The 18398-nt window shown below is 36.2% G+C and overlaps 1 protein-coding gene across 2 annotated transcripts in view; it reads right to left on the bottom strand.

The window, feature by feature from the left end:
* Positions 1 to 18398, bottom strand: part of UBN2 (ubinuclein 2) — a 61426-nt gene that overhangs the window by 28587 nt on the left and 14441 nt on the right. For both annotated transcript variants that reach the window (XM_054564341.1, XM_054564342.1), the window contains exons 3-6: positions 16021 to 16122; positions 11385 to 11522; positions 10615 to 10718; positions 8513 to 9002 (exon numbers count right to left, since the gene is read on the bottom strand). In XM_054564341.1, coding sequence (XP_054420316.1) covers positions 8513 to 9002; positions 10615 to 10718; positions 11385 to 11522; positions 16021 to 16122 — 834 coding nt within the window. The remainder of the gene's footprint in view (positions 1 to 8512; positions 9003 to 10614; positions 10719 to 11384; positions 11523 to 16020; positions 16123 to 18398) is intronic.

Below are 18398 nucleotides of genomic sequence, written 5' to 3'. Positions count from 1 at the left end.
GATAGATAAGTATGTATTGCCATTTTATTTTTTTAACTACTTTCCTGTTTTTTCTTTTTCTTCTTAAAGCACGCCTTTTAACATTTGTTGCAATACTGGTTTGGTGGTAACAAACTCCTTCAGCTTTTTCTTGTCTGGGAAGCTCTTTATTTATCCCTCCATTTTAAATGATAGACTTGCTGGGCCGAGTAGCCTTGGGTGTAGGTCCTTGCTTTTCATCACTTTGAAGATGTCATGCCAATCCCTACTGGCCTGAAATGTTTATGCTGAGAAATCAGATGAATCCCATGCTCCCTTTCAGGTAGCCAACTGCTTTTCTCTAGTGGCTTTTAATATTCTCTTGTCTTTGAGCTTCAGCATTTTAATTATGATATATCTGGAATGGGCCTGCCTGGGTCCATCTTGCTTGGAACTCTATGTGCTTCCTTGACTTGTATGTCTTCTTCCTTCACCAGGTAAGGACCGTTTTCAGGCATTATTTCTTCAAACGGGTTCTTGATCACTGGCTCACTCTCTTCTCCTTCTGGTATCCACATGATGTGGATGTTGGTATGCTTCATGTTGTCCTAAAAGTTTCTTAAACTCTCCTCATTTTTAAAGTTCTTTTTTCTTTTGGTGCTCTAGTTGGGTGTTATTTTCTCTTTTGCCTTCCAAATTGCTGATTCAATCCTCTGCTTCATCAAACCTACCGTTTATTCCTTCCAGTATAATATTTATTTCAGATATTGCATTCTTTATTTCTGACTGGTCCTTTTTTTATGGTTTCTATGTCTTTTTTAATGCTGTTGAGCATCTTTATAATCATTACTCTAAACTCTATATCTGATAAACTGCTTGACTCCATTTCATTTAGTTCTTCTGGGGAATTCTCATTCTTCCATTTGGGGCCTGTTTCTTTGTCTTTCCATTTTGGCTGCTTCTTTGTGTGTGTTTCTATGTATTAGGTAGATCTGCAAAGACTCTGGTTCAGCCCTATGTCGGACACTACCTGTGACTGGCCCTGGCCAACTTGTTTGGAGCTATGAGTGAGCCACAGCTTGTGGCTCCCTCTGCTGGGCCTGGGTGTATGCCAAAAGAACCAATCTGTGAACTAAGGCCGGCTTTTATCAGCACTGTGCCCGGGAGAGGGTCAGCTAAAGTCTCAGAGCTCCCAGAGACCCGACTTAGCCTGCAGGCTTTCCGTTAGGCTTGATCACTGAAAACGCTTCCAGCTGTGTTCCTCAGAAGCCTGATTTAAGCTCCACAGGGTGCGGCAGAGTAATTCCTGCGGGTGGTGCTATTGCTTCTCGCCAGGCTGATGCCACAAGGAGGGGAATGCTCTGCCTGAGAGATGAAGGCTTCTGCAGTATGAGGAATGACTCAGCATAGGGATCGTGGCAGCTGACACTTCAGCTCTTTCCCCAGGGCCACCACCCCTGGACTCTCCTCATGTGGCTCTAGTCTGCTCTGCCCTCCCTCTGCTGGAGCCCAGGGTTAACTGGGTGCAAACAAAATTTTGCGTCTTGGCCCTTCAAGAGGTTCTCTGTATCTCTGGCCATTTCTCCCTGGCAGACAGAAACCCTACTGCTTTTCATAGCTGGATGTTATTTGGGCTCCTTTCCTGTTTCTGGTGCTCTAGGATGGGGAGCCCTGCTTGGGGTTTAGACTCTGCACTTCTCAATGGGAACTCCCTTACCCCAGCTGCCAAAATATCACTCTGAAACTTCGGCTGCCAACCATGGAAGCTCAGCTAGCCTTCTCGCACCTCCACACTTCCTACCATTCTTGGGGTTTCTTCTGTAAGTCCCTGGTTGTAAGGCTTCTCTCCAGTTAAGTGCTCAGTTGGTTTTTCGGGATGATTTTTCCTATAATTTAGTTGTAATTCTAGTTTGGTCCTTGGAAGAGGTTAGCATATCCTCCACCTACTCCACCACCATCTTGGATCTCTTCAATGGTCCTGCCTTTAAATCTTTACTTTGAAATGTCTCAGCCACTTAAAAACTTTGTGACCTTGGGCAAATCACTTAACCTTTTGAACTTTAGAATATTATCTACATGATTGCAGGATGACTAAACTATACAGTATGTAAAGTACACTAAACCAAGTCCGAGCAGTTTCTTGAATGGTAAAGGATGCCATGTGAATGATTGTAGGACACGGCAACAGTGCACCCAGTACACACTATAGGCATTTGTGAAATAAACAATAGCTATTATTATCAATTACATGTTAAAAAACCTGGATCACATCACTAGCGCTTTTTAAAACCTAGAAAGATTTGAGGGATGGAGCAAAATGGGAATGGCAAAAAGCACATACTTTGGAGTCAGGGGAACCCTTGTTTTTTAAGTTGTAGCTCCACCACTTACTAGTTGGACTTCATGAAACTAATCTACCACTTAAGTTTCTCAACCATAAAAAGGGAACGATGTCTATATTTCACAGTTGGAGTAGTTGAGAAAATTAAATTAAAAAACGTTTTGATTAACAAAACTGTAGATTATACCCTCTCTTTGCTTATATGGTTCATTTCCCCAATGTTAACCAATATGCCACATGATAGGACATATTCGATATTTGCGTAGACATCCTTAGTACCATTTTTTTGTTTTGTTTTTAGAACTTTTGTATTGGATTAAGAGTGTAGTCCTGGAACAATTTTTCTTGCAAAGCTCTTCCCTTACACCTCTTGGCTCTAGGGTGAGCTAAATTATGTATTTTTCATTTAATTCACATGCAGTTTGGTCTATCATCATAGAATGGTGGTGCTGCTCATGGTGCTTCTTTATCTGTGTACAAAAGGATCAATGCCTGGTCTGTGCTGCTACCAAAACATTCATTGGACAAATGTGTGTAACACAGGTATTATGTATATACGCAACAGGTACCAGGGCAGGTGTATATTTTTATTTAGAAGTGTTTTACCTTTCCAAGTTTTCTTTATAGTGTTATGCTTATTTTCAGTTTCTTTCCTCTCCTGATTCTGTCTGGCACTTCCAACTGTAATGTCTTCATTTTTAATTAAACAAAACTCTAATTTTTTTTTAAACTGCAGATGATATACTTTTTAAAAATAAGTGCAAAAAATAGCAAAAGAATGAAAACAAAGGAGAAAGTGGGGGGGCAATAAAACAATAAAAAACAAAATGACAAATAAAAGTTATAACAACTATAAGAAAAATTTTTTGCTGAAAGAAAAAATACTCAGATGAGGTCAATAAACATATTTCCACTTATGTGATATCTTATAAGAGAAAGAACTAAAATAGAGAAACTCAAAAAGGTTAAAAGTAAATGATGAGAAATGCTTTACCACGCAAAAATAAAGAGAAAGAAATCTACAGTAAAATCAGACAAAACTGAATTCAAGGTGAAATGCACTAATAGATTATCTTCAAACTATAAGCATCACAACAAAGACCTAGCCATCGAGAATCTTATCAGCCAAACAACTTGGCACATAAATAAAGCAAGCAAAAACTAGGGTAAACACAAGTTATAACCTAAGAAACATTGGGAATGAGAAATTTTAACACACTTCTCTTAAGTCCTAGACTAATGAAGCAAATTAAAATAAGGAAAAACACAGGGGAACTAATTAGTAAGTTATGACCTCAGAAGAAATGTTTAAGAAAAAGATAGAAAAGTAAATGGAATTGAGAAATAAAATCCACAGGCCAGCTGTTGGAAAAATTAGATAAATTTTGCACTCCCCTAATCAGATATTTAAAATTTAGAAATAGTTAAGAGAAATAAATACAACAGAGTTGATTAATAAGTTTTAAAATGTGATTTAAATGGATTACTGTAATCTTAGGAGAAAAAAGTTGAAAATAGTGCATATATTACAATTCCATTAAATTATTTTGAATAATAATATAACATTTACAAATGCATGGATTAAAATCCAGAAAAATATATAGTAGTTTAATAGTGGTTTTCTCTAGTGGAGATGGAGAATATCAGTTTATGGGGGATCTTTTCCTAAGTATGACATACATTTTGTATTGTATGTCATACTTTTGTAATCAGAAAAAAAAGAGAACCAAAATATGGCATGAATTCAGATAAATAAACTAATCAACGAAGTGCATATGAGAGGCAACCAATCAACTGGTTGTTTCTCTATCACATTGATGTTTCTCTCCCTCTTTCTCCCCCAACTTCCACTCTCTATTGAAAAAAAAAAAAAAAAATCAAGATGCATGTCTTTGGGCAAGGATTTAAAAAACCCTTTTAAAAAACAAACTGGAAAAAGCAAACACATGGAGACTAAACAACCAACAGATTAAAAACAAAATTCAAAAATACTTTGAGATAAATGAAAATGAAAACACAACTCCCCAAAATTTATAGGATGTAGCAAAAGCAGTTCTAAAATGGAAATTAATAACTATACAGGCCTACCTCAAGAAACAAGAAAGATCCCAAATAAACAACTTAACTTTATACCTATAGAACTAGAAAAAGAACAAAACCCAAAGTGAGTAAAAGAAAGGAAATAAGATCATAGCAGAAAGAAATGATTTAGAGAAAAAAATAGATAGATAATATCAATAGAACTAAGAGCTGGTTCTTTACAAGTATCAACAAAATTGACCAACCTTTAGCCAGATTGATTCATCAAGAAAAAAAGAGAGCCCAAATAATTAAAATCAGATATGAAAGATGAGCAGTTACAACTGACACCACAAAAATACAAAGGATCATTAAAAAGTACCATTAACAATTATATACCAACAAATTCTACAATCTGAAAGAAATGGATAAATTCCTTTTATAGGAATTTATAAAATTTTTAACTATTTTATTTTCACTATTTTCAACTTTTTTCTCCTAAGATTACAGTAATCCATTTAAATCACATTTTAAAACTTATTAATCAACTCTGTTGTATTTATTTCTCTTAACTATTTCTAAATTTTAAATATCTGATTAGGGGAGTGCAAAATTTATCTAATTTTTCCAACAGCTGGCCTGTGGATTTTATTTCTCAATTCCATTTACTTTTCTATCTTTTTCTTAAACGTTTCTTCTGAGGTCATAACATACACACTTTCAAGGTTGGACCAAGAAGAAACAGAAAATCTAGACAGACTGATTACTAGTAATAAAATTGACTAAGTAATCAAAAAGCTCCCAAAAAACAGAAGTCCAAGACCAGACAGTCTCAAGGATGAATTTTAACAAACATTCATTTTTTTTAAATATTTTATTTATTTATTTTTAGACAGGGGAAAGGAGGAAGAAAGAGAGGGAAACACAGTGTGGTTGCCTCTCGAGTGCTCCCTAATGGGGACCTGCCCCAAAACCCAGGCATGTGCCCTGACTGGGAACTGAACTAGAGACCCTTTGGCTCACAGGATGGCGCTCAATCCACTAAGCCACACCAGCCAGGGCTAGAAAACATTTAAAGAACACTTAATATCTATCCTCCTCAAACTATTCCAAAAAAACTGAGGAGGAAGGGACATCTTCCAATTATTTGTATACAGGCAGCATTATCTTAATACCAAAACCAGAAAGGTGCTACAGAAACCAAAAACTGCAGGTCAATATCCCTGATGAACATAGATATAAAAACTGTCAACAAAATACTAGCAAACCAAATTCAGCCATACATTTAAAATACTGTATATTACAATTAAGTGAGACATATGCACTAGAACCTTTGTTCTCCAACTTAATTTGTTCCGGGAGGCTGTTTGAGATCCAAATTGTTTGAGATGGGAAATGATCAAGAACTGAGGTGTTGTGCAACAACCAAGACATTTTTCCTGTGAACAACTTGGTTGAGAACAGGTTTGAGGCAGGAGGCATTCGAGAATGAAGGTCTGAATGTGGCAGAGATGCAAAGATGGTTCAATATCTACAAATGAATTAATTAACATGATGCACCATATTAACAAAACCAAGAATAAAATCATATGGTCATCTCAATAGATGCAGAAAAAGCATCTGACAAAATTCAACATCCATTTATGATAAAAATTCTCAAAAAAGTAAGTACAGAGGGAACTTATCACATCATAATAAAATATATATGACAAACCCATATATAGCTAACAACTTACTCAATGTTGAAAAACTGTAAGCTTTTTCTCTAAAATCAAGAATAAGATAAAGATGCCCATTTTCACCACTATTATTCAATACAATACTGGAAATCCTAGCCATAGCAATCAGACAAGAAAAAGAAATATAAAGTATCCAAATTGTACAGAAAGCAGTAAAACTTTCACTATATGTAGATGACATAACACTATATATATAAAACCCTAAAGATTCTACCAAAAACTTATTAGAATAAATTAATTCAGTAAAATAGGATACAAAATTAATACACAAAAATCTGTTGCATTTCTATACACTAATAATGAATGGCCATAAGGAGAAATTAATAAAACAATCCAGTTCATAACTGCATGGAAAAGATAAAATACTCAGGAATAAATTTAACCAAGGATGTAAAAGACCCATACTCTGAAAACTGTAACAAGCTGAAGAAAGAAATTAAAACAGACATAAATAAATGAAAGGATATATTATGATCATGAATAGGAAGGATTAATACCACTTAAATGTCCATACTAGTTGAAGCAACCTACAGATTCCATGCAATCCCTATCAAAATATCAATGATATTTTTTTCACAACTAGGAAAAATAATCCTAAAATTTATATTGTACCACAGAAGACCAAGAATAACCAAAGCAATCTTAAGAAGCACAAACCTGGAGGTAACACATTCCCGGATTTCAAACAATTATTATAAAGCCATATCATAATCAAACAGTATGGTACCACCACAGAAGCACACACAAAGATCAATGGAACAGATGACAGAACCCAAAAATAAGCCCTCACTTATATGGTCCATTAATCAAGACAAACGAAACAACAGTCTTTCAATAAGTGGTGTTGGGAAAACTGAACAGATATGTGCAAAAAAAAAAAAAAAGAAAAAGAAAAAGAAACAGAAAAAGAACAAGAAACTCCCTCACACCATATACAAAAATAAACTCAAAATGGATTACAGATTTAAGTGTAAGAACTGAAACCATAAAACTCCTAGAAGATAGGCAGTAAACTCACCCAGGGAACGTGTTTAATTTTAGAGAAGAGGAAGGTAGGGGGCAGGGGGAGAGAGAGAAGCATCTATGTGAGAAACACAGATTGGTGCCCTCCCATACGCACTGCAACCGGGGATGGAACCCACAACCTAGCTATGTGCCCTAACTGGGAATCAAATCCACATCCTTTTGGTGTATAGGATGACTCTCCAACCAAGCTACCCAGCCAGGACTAACATCTTTTTGTCTATATCCTCTTGAGCAAGGAAACAAAAGAAAAAATAAACAAAGGGGACTGCATCAAACTAAGCTTCTGCACAATGAAGGATACCATCAACAAACAAAGACTACCTACTAAATGGCAGAATATATTCACAAATGGTATATCCAATATCCAATATGTATGAATAATTCATACACCTCAATACCAAAACAATAAACAATCTAATCAAAAAACGGGCAGAGGACAGGAACAGGCATTTCTCCAAGGAAGATATACAAATGGCCAAGAGACTTATGTAAAGATGCTCAAGAGCACTAAGCATCAGGGAAATGCAAATCAAAACCACAATGAGATACCACCTCACACCAGTCTGAAAGGCTATTATCAAAATGTTAACAAATAACATGTGTTGGACCTTGAGATAAGGAAACCCTTGTGCACTGCTGGTGTGAGTGGATCCTGGTGCAACCCCTATGTAAAAAAGTATGAAGATTCCTGAAAAAACTAAAAATAAAACTACCGTATCACCCAGCAATTCCACTTGTGGGTTATTTATCTAAAGGAATTCAAAACACTAATTCGAAACTATAAATGCATCCGTATGTTCATTGTAGCATTATTTACAATAGCTAAAATACAAAAGCAAGCTAGGTGTCCGTGGAAAAGATAAAAAAGATGTGGTACATATATACAATGCAATATTACTTAGCAATAAAAAAGAATAAAATCTTGCCATATGCTAAGCTAAATAAGTCAGACAGGGTCAAACATTGCATGATTTCACTTATACGAACACTCTTAAAAAAACACAACAAATGAACAATCAAAACAAAAACAGTCAAAATAGAGATCAAACTGAGGGTTGCCAGGGAGGAGGGAGGAGGGAGGCCGGGGGGTGGGGGGACAAGTGAAGGGGAATCGTCAATAATACTATGGTAGCTTGCACGGTGGTGATGGATGATTACTAGACTTAGTGTGGAGATCACATTGTAAGGTATATAAATGTTGAATTACTGTATTGTAGACCTGAAACTAATATATTCAATAATATTGTAGACTTTAAATATAATAAATAAATAAAACCAAAAGCCTATGCATAGAGCCAAAGACTGTAAGAAAATGGAAAGTGTGTTGTTTATGTGGGTACTGGGATTGCTGGTTATTATTTTTGTTTTAAAAATACACATTGTTATATTTGTGCAGCAAATTAAGAAAAAAAGGAGTTAGTCCACTTACTACACGGAGGTCTTCAATACGTTTCTCAAGAAGGACAGGTAAACCCTCTGGGAGTGTAGGTACCACCTTGGGCATAACCTGAGAGGCGTAGGTTGGCTGGGTGGTATTTCCGTTCTCTCCCCCTGACTCAGAAAGGGGACTACCATCAGAAGTAGCATCCAGTAATCTGTCAAAGTCGATATCATCTAGTATCTTTAGGGCACTTTCCGCTTCCTGAAACAGTTCATGTTCATTTGTGCTAACAAAAATGGGGAGGTCCGGATCAGCATTGTTCATATTTAAGTCTGAGACATCATTTCCCAAAGCTACAGCAGCGGAGGGGGGCTTATTCAGAGAGGTGGTCATTAAGTTCACTGGGACTTTGGGGTTCGAGTCCTTCTCTAATGCATCCTTCTCTTTTTGAAATTTTCGTATCATGGCAGCTAGAGAAAGAGTATCTTTATACCGTTTCTTCTTTTTTTCAGACTTGTGTGAATTTAGAGCCACAACTCTGTGAAACAAAAGGAATCAGTTAGGTTAGATACGGTTTTAAACATTAAAGCCCCATGTAAAGATAAAGGAGGCAGAGATTATCATTTGACAGGCAGAGGAGGAAATCTCCTATTAAATTATACTTTTACAATAGCATCTTCATCATCTTTTTGATTGCTGCTTATGAAATATGGATAGGTAAATGGACATTTGAGTGAAGAAAATGACAGGAATAAGTCAACAGACAGAAAGAAACTGAATGTAGCTCAGCTTTATTAAAATATACTAAGTTTCACCTACTACTGGTAGAATGTTCACATTCTTTAGCACATCTGTAAAGTAGTAACCTAAAGAGTTAACCAAGGAAGGAAATGTACTTTTACTAAAAACAGAGTTGCCTTACAACCAGAGAAGCCCACATAACACACCTGCAAACTTGTAACCTTAAGTGGCTTGTGCTACAAACTTCCCCCCCAAAAATATATCAAATCCTCTTTCTCAATCTGTGAGCCTCCATCCATCACCATGTTGTCAATCAAACCCTTCTGAACCTGCTACTACCTCATTTTTCACTTTCCAGGAACAGCTGTGTGAGGCAATGAGATAGATAAGAAATCTTCTCTGTACTCTTCAGCTCATGTGCTCCTGTGTGTACCGCAGTGCCTTGCAAGCAGGCAGGCCCATGTTTCATTTACTGTTATATATCACATCCACAACCGGTTCAATGCCTGGTACACAATAGGTACTTAACAAATATTTGCTGAATGCACAGGTTATAAATTTGAGAAAATGATAAATTCAGTAAAAGGTAGTGCATATAGTTTGTATTTCCAAAGAAGCTTACTTATAAATAATGAACATTTAAAACAACCATTAGTTACGTATTTTTTTTTCCTTAACAATTTAATGACTCAAGTGTCACTATAAACTCATATTCAGGATGGATAAATACCTCCCTACAAATTTTTGGACAGCTACAGTCTAAAATTCAGAGGCACCTTCTTCCCCTGCCAAGGGGGCAGGGAACATCCAGCCTCTCACAAGTTTCTGTACCTTAGTTTTTTTTTTAAGGTCACACAAAAGTAGGGGCAATTGGTAATGTTATGACTACGTGGTACAAACATTTTATTCTTATGATATAAGGTTTCTGACAAATTCTAACTTGGTTTTTAGAGGCAATATCAGTAGCTAAAGTAGCAAATGTTAAGTATAGCTAAATAAGTGATTTTTTAAATATTGAAACAACCGTAAGTCATTTAGACACAGACTAGTGCCAATCCTCAATCCCTCTTAGTTTCAGTACAAAAAGATTAAAATAATTTGTTCAATGCTTACACCATCTTTTCAAACTTGTTCTTACTGGTAAAACGTTGTAATAAGGAGAGTACTTAATGAACCAATTTCTAAATCTGATCTAATATACAGTGAGTCTCAAAGAGACTCTAAGACAAAGCCTTCTAATTACTAATAATATAATATTATCAAAATACAAGTTAATAGGTCACTGATATTTATAAATATTCTATTAAATTAGACTCAGCTAAGCTACAGTATTTAATACTAACTATATCTTTCTAAGAAGAGCGCTAGTCACACTATCACACTGGTTCTCCTATGTTTAATGCACATACCCCAGTTGTTTGGGTACTTTTTTCCTTGGCTTCTTCTCCTTCTCCCCTTCCTCTTTCCGCTTCCGCTTCTTAATCTCAATATCATCTTCTTTTATTTTGGGAATCTGTAAAATGATAAAAAGAATGCATCACTTATCTAAGTCTCAATGCTCTTCTCTGATGCTTGCAAATCCAGTATCTGGGGCAGTGCTTTTCTCAAATTTCAGGCTCCTTTAGAACCGCTTGTTAAAAATACAGATTCTTAGGGGTCCATGAGCATCCTATTCCTGGTTTGGATTCAGTTATATGTTGTAAGCCTTATAATCTGTGTTTTTAACAAACATTTTGATGATTCTAGTACAAGTATGTCTTTGAACCATACTTCAAGGAACACTTCTCTAAGGACACTCTCTCCATTTCCCAAATACTATATATATATATATTCTATAGAATTTCCTTTACAAATTACATCTTAGGCGGAGTAATGGCTATTAATAGTCATTTCTATACCAAATCTTAACATGTCCTAGAAATTTAACTGTATGCCAGAAACAGGAGATTATTAGACCAGGTATGGAGCAGGAAATTTTAAAAATATAATTCTACTTTGATGTAAATATCACTTCCCCATAACTACTTAATTTTACTTTAAAGTGTGTAATTAACTACAAATTCAATGAACAATGGTCAGCACTCTTCCTTATATTCAGTGTAAAGCACAAGTAAAATTGAAAAAGTATATCCTATTAACTGAATGCTCTCATTACTATTGCAATGTTGAAAAAACTCACCTTGGGTGGTTTGTGCTTTTGGTTGTCTGTAATATCTTCTTCCTCAGTATCTGAAGCTTGGCGGAACTGGAGAGTGCCAGTGTTGATATAAAAGCCTCCATATTTTGTTGTTAGAGAAGCAGGAACTAATTCATCATACTAGATTAAAAAAAAAGTTTCAGATATATTTTATTATCTTTAGTTCTGTAAATGTGTCAAAGAAACTCAACCACCATGTCAGCATCTTCCTCAAATCCTAACTGCAAAACTGACAGCAATGAGGATGTTTTGAAATAAGCTTAGAAAACGTTGATTCTGGAATAAAAATGAGTTCTAATCATTCAGTATTTATTAGAAAGGCACTTTTAGAATAATGGAACAAATTCTGAAATTTTTCTCTGCTGAGAAAAATTTAAGGATCACTGCTATATTCTTAATAACAATGATTCTGATGAGAAATTGAAACAACTTAAGACAGATGACTAAAAATCCAGACAGATAATATATTTCATTTCCTATCAGTATATAATTGTATTCATAAGAAGATTATAAAAAATTAAGTTAAAAAGAAATCCCTCTATAACATAAATAAAATGTTTAAGAAAAGAAAAATAACAAATTTATTTCTTTTGTTTTAGCTGTAAGCTTTTAAGTGGAGAAAAAATTTTTAAACACTTAAAAGAAAAATAGCATGTGCATGTTTTAAAGGAAAGCAGAAAAGGAACTGTCCAGTTCAGCAGGCATATACTGGGGCAGAATGAGCCATGCACTTTGCTTGGAGCATGAGCCTCAAATTGCCTACATCAGCCTGAAATGTCTGACCTAGAATATCCTTAAAGCTGATTTTCCCTAAGCCTAGATTTTAAAGTTTATCATTATCTCACTAGATGAAGATAGACAAAATGCAACCACTGAATGGAGGTCAATCTTAACCAGATGGAAGCTTTTATAGTGGGAGAGCAAATGGGATCTACTTATCTATTAGAAACAAGACATCTGCTGCCTGGGGTCTCCAAAACTCTGCTTAAGGGTTCTTCATATTATATATATTAAGTCTTTAAGAGAGGCAGATGTTTTTCTTTTTTAATTCTCACCCAAGGACAATGTCATCCATTTTAGGAAGGGAGGGAGGGAGGAAGGGAGACAGGGAGAGAGAAATAGGGATGTGAGAAACATCTATTGTCTGCCTCCAGTGTGTGCCCCGACCGTGGACCCAGCCCACAGCCTGCGGGCACACGGGATGATGCTCCGGCCAACCGAGCCACCCAGCCAGGGCAGAAAGTCAGGTTTTTAAAGAAAATTCTTTGCCAGGGGTAAGAAATATACGTAACTTACTAGTTGCTATAATGATATTAAGGCTAAGTATTGCACAAAAGTTGTGATTTCAACTTTTAAATTATACGGAAATGGAAAAAAGAAAAAAATGTGTTTAATCATACAGAATCAAAAAGAAATGAAGAAAAGAAAAAGAAAAAAAGGCATGAACTCCTTTCTTGCTGCCCCACTTCATGGGCTGCTACAAAAATCTAGAGTTAAGATCTTCAGAAGGGTCCAGTTCTACCTACAGGTAAAGGAGCGATGAGAGGAGTCAAGGATTAAAAATGAAAAGACTTTTATTTTGTATTATTCTGAAAATGTGTGATTCTGATTAAGATAAACACACCTGTATTTTCTGCTTACATATACCTGCACACTGCTTTATAATGTTCAATGCTTCCTCATATACATTATTTCACTTGGTCTTCCTGGTACTCTTGCGAGGCAGGGAAGGCCAATATTTTCCCATTTTACTAAAAAAACCGTATTCCGAGAGGTCAAGACCCTTGCCAGAGTAATTTTATTAATGCAGGGCGGCGCCACCGGCTGACTCCGGCCTGCCACACCCCCGCGCAGCTCTCAGCGGCCCGCCCCATCGCCGGGTTGTTGGGGGCAAGTGTGGGCGCGCTCAGCAAGTGTCTTCTGCAGTACCCTGCCGAGCTCCCCACGAAGAGCACTCTTCAGGAGGACAAACTATGCTGATTTTATTTATCCCTTCAGGCAGAATGTGTTAGGAGGCAATAGAGCACTAAACTTGAGAATCAGGAGGCATGGATTTAGATCCTTTGCTGATGACCAACTATTGTGACCTAGAGGAAATCACTTTGCATCAATATTCTGGGACAGTAAAACAGGAGAAAGTTCTAGTGAAATTTAAGAGACAACCTAAATAAAAGTGTTACTCGCCCCTGGTATAATATTATTTATTAATAATAATGAATATTTTCTTTCAGTCTTTTAAAAATTTGGCAGCATCTAAGTGTGAGACTCAAAGTAATCTTCAAAATCATTTACTTTCAGGTACTTATGGCATTAAGTCATACAAGATTCTGAAAATTAATTATAAGCAGATTATTTTCACTCTCTAGCAAATAATATAAGAACAATAAAAGTTTATTGGCAATATAATCAAGAGCAGAACAGAGAATCATTTGGTTGGATCACAATTGTTTTATGTCTGAATTATCTCATAAAAACACCCAAATAATCCGTTAAAGTAACAATGCACAACTATTTTGCAAGTCAATAGACAACCTGAATTTTAAGTTCAATTGCCTTTCATTAAACCGTGATATACCTTGTCCTATAAGGTAACTAACTGTATAACTTTTATACAAATTATACCTACAAAATTTCTCCTTATTTATTAAAGCAGTGGCTTTCAAATTTTCTTGACCGCAACCCAGGTGGCGAACATACCACACATCCAAACGCAGTGCCCAGGCGCACACACGCACATGACCAACCTCGCAGAGCCCGCCAGTGGTTACTATGACAGCTCCTACTCTCTTCTATTTCACTTCCTTTACAACTGCTGGCCACTCTCTACATTGGTACGTAATCCAACTATGGACTGCAAAAGTATCTTTGAAAAGCACTTTATTAGAAAATTCTGAATACTACAAAAGAACATATTTAAAAGGCTGTTTATGAAAAACAAAACTATAGAGACAGTAAAAGATTAGTGGCTGCCACTAGTGGCTGCCAGGACACGGGAGGGACAAACACGGCAGAGATTTTTTTAGGACAGTGAAACTATTCTGTATGGTCTTGTACTGATGGGTACATGTCATTATACATTTATGAAAACCTGTGGAATGTACAACCCCTAGTGTGAGTTCTAAAGTAAACTAAGGACCTTGGGTGATGCTATGTCAATGTAGGTTCATCGACTGTAACTGATGTACCACTCTGGTGGGGGAATGTTGACAACGGGGTACACTGTGCATGTATGAGCACAGGAAATAAACAAGAAATCTCTGTACCTTTTGCTCAATTTTGCTGTGAACCTAAAACCACTCTTAAATTAAGTTTACTAATTTTGAAAAATGCTGTTTATGTAAGCCTCAGTACCTGAAATGTCCATTTATATATGGCTAAGTTCCTTCCTGGGTTATTTAGAATTCGAAACCTACTTTACATATAATGTTAACTATAACGCTAATGCTTTATACATGCTTTATGCTTCTCAGCATGTCACCATCTTCTCTGAGTCTCAGAGGAATTCTGCCAGGCAAGGCAATCATAGCAGAGAAAAGTGGGTGATGCTAGAAGACCTGCTCCTGGTCCATGTCAAGACTCTTGAAACTATGCCGGGCCCTGACTTACTCGTTGACAACCTCTACTCTGAAGGGTGCCGGCAGCATTTTCCTCCTACAGACCAGGCTGCCTGCAGGGTTAACCAGCTCGTGTCAGGACACCAGAGACTCCAACTCAGAACTATGGCAGGGCACCCATCATGCATCGTGCTCAAAGTCCTCCCTATCACTCTCCTACCGCCATAGGCTTTGTCGTCATCTGTGCAACCACCCGCTGTAGTAATAGGAAAGACGTATTAATAGGTGGGTCGCATAATAACCACCTCAGTGTCGCTTTCTATATACTCTGTGTAATCACTGCACGCTGAAGGGAATAACATAATCTCAGCATTTAGACTACTCTAGTACACTGAGAAGAACGTAAGACTCTTACCTACCAAAACACAACATGCCCTCCTTTATCTGCAGTGATCAAGGACTGCCACAGTCCTTAAATTCTATTCTATTTCACTTTCATTTCCTTTAAATTCCTCTTCCTTTTATAAGAGAGAGAGGATTCCAGAAGAACAGCCATAGGGTTTAATCAAAACGGGCTGGTGATAAGGGCTGGCATTTAATTACCACCACAGTAGTTAAGTCTTGGCAGCAATAAAAAAAGTTAAGTACATTTTAAAGATGTCTTCCAGATAAACTTTAACCCAGTAGTTCCAATCTTCAAGATCATATGATTCTCATATGCAAGTCATTTTAAAATATACCTGGCCCAAGTTTGGGGATATCAATAAAAATTCAAAATGTAAATACCCTTTGATCAATAAATTCCACTGCTAAAAATTTATCCAACACATATACTTGCACTCTGTTATTATCTTACACAGTTACTCAAGTACACAAAGATAAGCACCTTACACAGGGACTCGATTTTTTTTAAGTACATAAAACTGAAAACAATTTAGATGTACATCAATAGATTAGTTTGTTAAAACATTCAATGAACTATTTTACTTACTTTACTCTACCCTTGACTTCCACTATCCCAAATAAACAAAAAATTACTGCTATATTAAAGACACATTACTCACAGCCTCTGAGTTATCAATAAATGGATCTGTCTCATCATAGCCAAAGCCTATATCAATTAAATCTTGTAGCCGATCCTTCCGGTGTTTACGGGGTTTCCCACCCTGCAAAGAACAAATACGTTAGACTGATTCAGTACTCATACTATTTCCATAAAGTTAAAATACATCTGCGGGAAGAATCCCAAGTAATTTCTGTAGATAATGTCCCCTCCAGGGGACAATTTAAGTCCCTGACACCTTGAATGTAAGTTGTCCTTAAGGACTTGCTCCCAAAGAGCACAGTATGAAAGAGGAGCCAAAGTAATCTTACGTTAAACCACCTGGCCAACATTACCTCTGCCAGGTGATCAAGGTCAACATCAACGGTGATAAGTCACGTTGATAATATGTAACCTTGATATCGTGCGATAAAAATGGCACTTTACCTTTGTGCTCTTCCTCTCAAAAGCCTATAATCCCAGTTACAGGTTAACAGTGAGGAAAATGTCAGACAAACTAATTTGAGGGACATTCAATAAACAACTGACCAGCATTCCTCAAAGTTATCAAGACTGTCAAAAACAAGGAAAATATGAAAAACTGTCCCAGTATAGATGAGACGACTAAGTGTAACGTTGTACTCTGAATGGTATCTAGAAACTGGAACAGTAGGAGAAAACTAGTAAAATCTGAAGAAAGCATGCGGTTTAATTAGCAATAACATACCAATGTTGGTTTGTTAAGATGTAACAAATGTACTACACAAATGTAAGATGTTCTAGGGGAGAGTGGGCAAAGGCTATATAGGAACTCTTATCTTTGCAACTTTCCTAGTAATCCAAACTATTCTGATTTCTTTAAATGTTATAGAATTATAAACATACAAGAAAATGAAAAATGAGTGCATGCAAAAACTGGTATCTAAATAAGGTCTGTAGCCTAACTAATGCTTTTGTGCCGAGGTCTATTTCCTAGTTTTGATAAATATACTTACATAAAAGATATTACCATTGGGGAAAACTGGGTGAGAATCAGAAGTCAGAGGAAGAAAAAAGACCTACTTCTAGGATAGGAATTATTTTATTGAAAAAGTCACACATAAGCAGTTAAATACATGAAAAAAACTGTTTCACCCCTTAAAAGAGAAAAAGCTCTAGGAAGAATATAAAAACTCACAGACAAAAACTAATGAAGAGGACTAGTTCAGTCACATATTAAATATATTTAAAGTTACATGAGTTTAAATAGATATGGCAAGAATATAAGAATAAACAGATAAATACACAGCAATGTTCAGAAACTGAACCTACTATATTAGACTTTAACATGAAAAAGACAGCATTACAACTCCATGGAGCCCAATTAATAAATCAAATAAATGGAATTAAGATAATAATTTCACCTATCAAATTACAAACTTTGAAAATTCTGACAAAATGGAGAAGAACTAGGACTACTCAAACACTGCTGCCTTGAATACACTGATAAAAACTCTTTTGGGACCCTGGCTGGTGTGACCCAGTGGACTGAGTGTTGGCCTGAGAACCGAAAGGTCGCTGGTTCAATTCCCAGTCAGGGCACATGCCTCAGTTGCAGGTTGGGTCCCCAGTAGAGGGCATGTGAGAGGCAATCATGTATCTCTCACACATTGATGTTTCTCTTCCTCTTTCTCCCTCCCTTCCCCTCTCTCTAAAAAAGTAAATAAGTAAAATAAAATCTTTAAAAAAAAAAACCTGAATGGGACATTTAAAAAAAAAATTCTTTTGGAAAGCAATCTGAAAGCATCTGCCAAGAAATTTTGCTACATTCTCACATTTTCTTCATTTGCCTCTTCCATGTTTCCTAAATGTTCAATGAAGCATTAATGTCGTAATATACATATACTAAAATAATTTTTTAAAGCCATCATATTTAATATGATAATTCTACTTAGTTATACAGCTTATTCTGAACCAATGCTTAGATGCAAAAGTATGTTAGGGCTTACAGTAGAGAAAGCTGACATGTTAAATGTCAGAAGGAATTTAAATTTAAGTCTTGTCCTCAAGGAAATTAAAACAACATCATCTACTTAACAAATTTACGTAGCACCTATCAAGTACCAGCCTTCATGGATTTTTTATCCATGTGTTGTGGAGAGGAGAAAAATTTTTTAAATAATTATACAGTTGCAATAAATGGTAGAATGAAAAATATAAGTGGTACCGAGACTTTTTAAACAGAAGACCTAATCAAGGCTTTCCTGAGGTACTTAAGTTCCAACGAGGACGAGTGAAACTATAATTACCTGTAGGGGCCACTGAAAGGTTTAGAACCAGGAAGTAACCTGACAAGATTAGTGCTTGACAAGATCACTCTGGCGGTGGTGGTGGAGAATGAACACAGTTGGGGAAGGGATC

This window comes from Pteronotus mesoamericanus, unplaced genomic scaffold (assembly GCF_021234165.1).
Source record: "Pteronotus mesoamericanus isolate MK-2021 breed Mesoamerican mustached bat unplaced genomic scaffold, CSHL_Meso_final scaffold_85, whole genome shotgun sequence".
Classification (NCBI taxonomy): domain Eukaryota; kingdom Metazoa; phylum Chordata; class Mammalia; order Chiroptera; family Mormoopidae; genus Pteronotus; species Pteronotus mesoamericanus.
The sequence above is the reverse complement of the archived record's forward strand: the minus strand, read 5'-3'. Positions and strand labels throughout refer to the sequence as shown.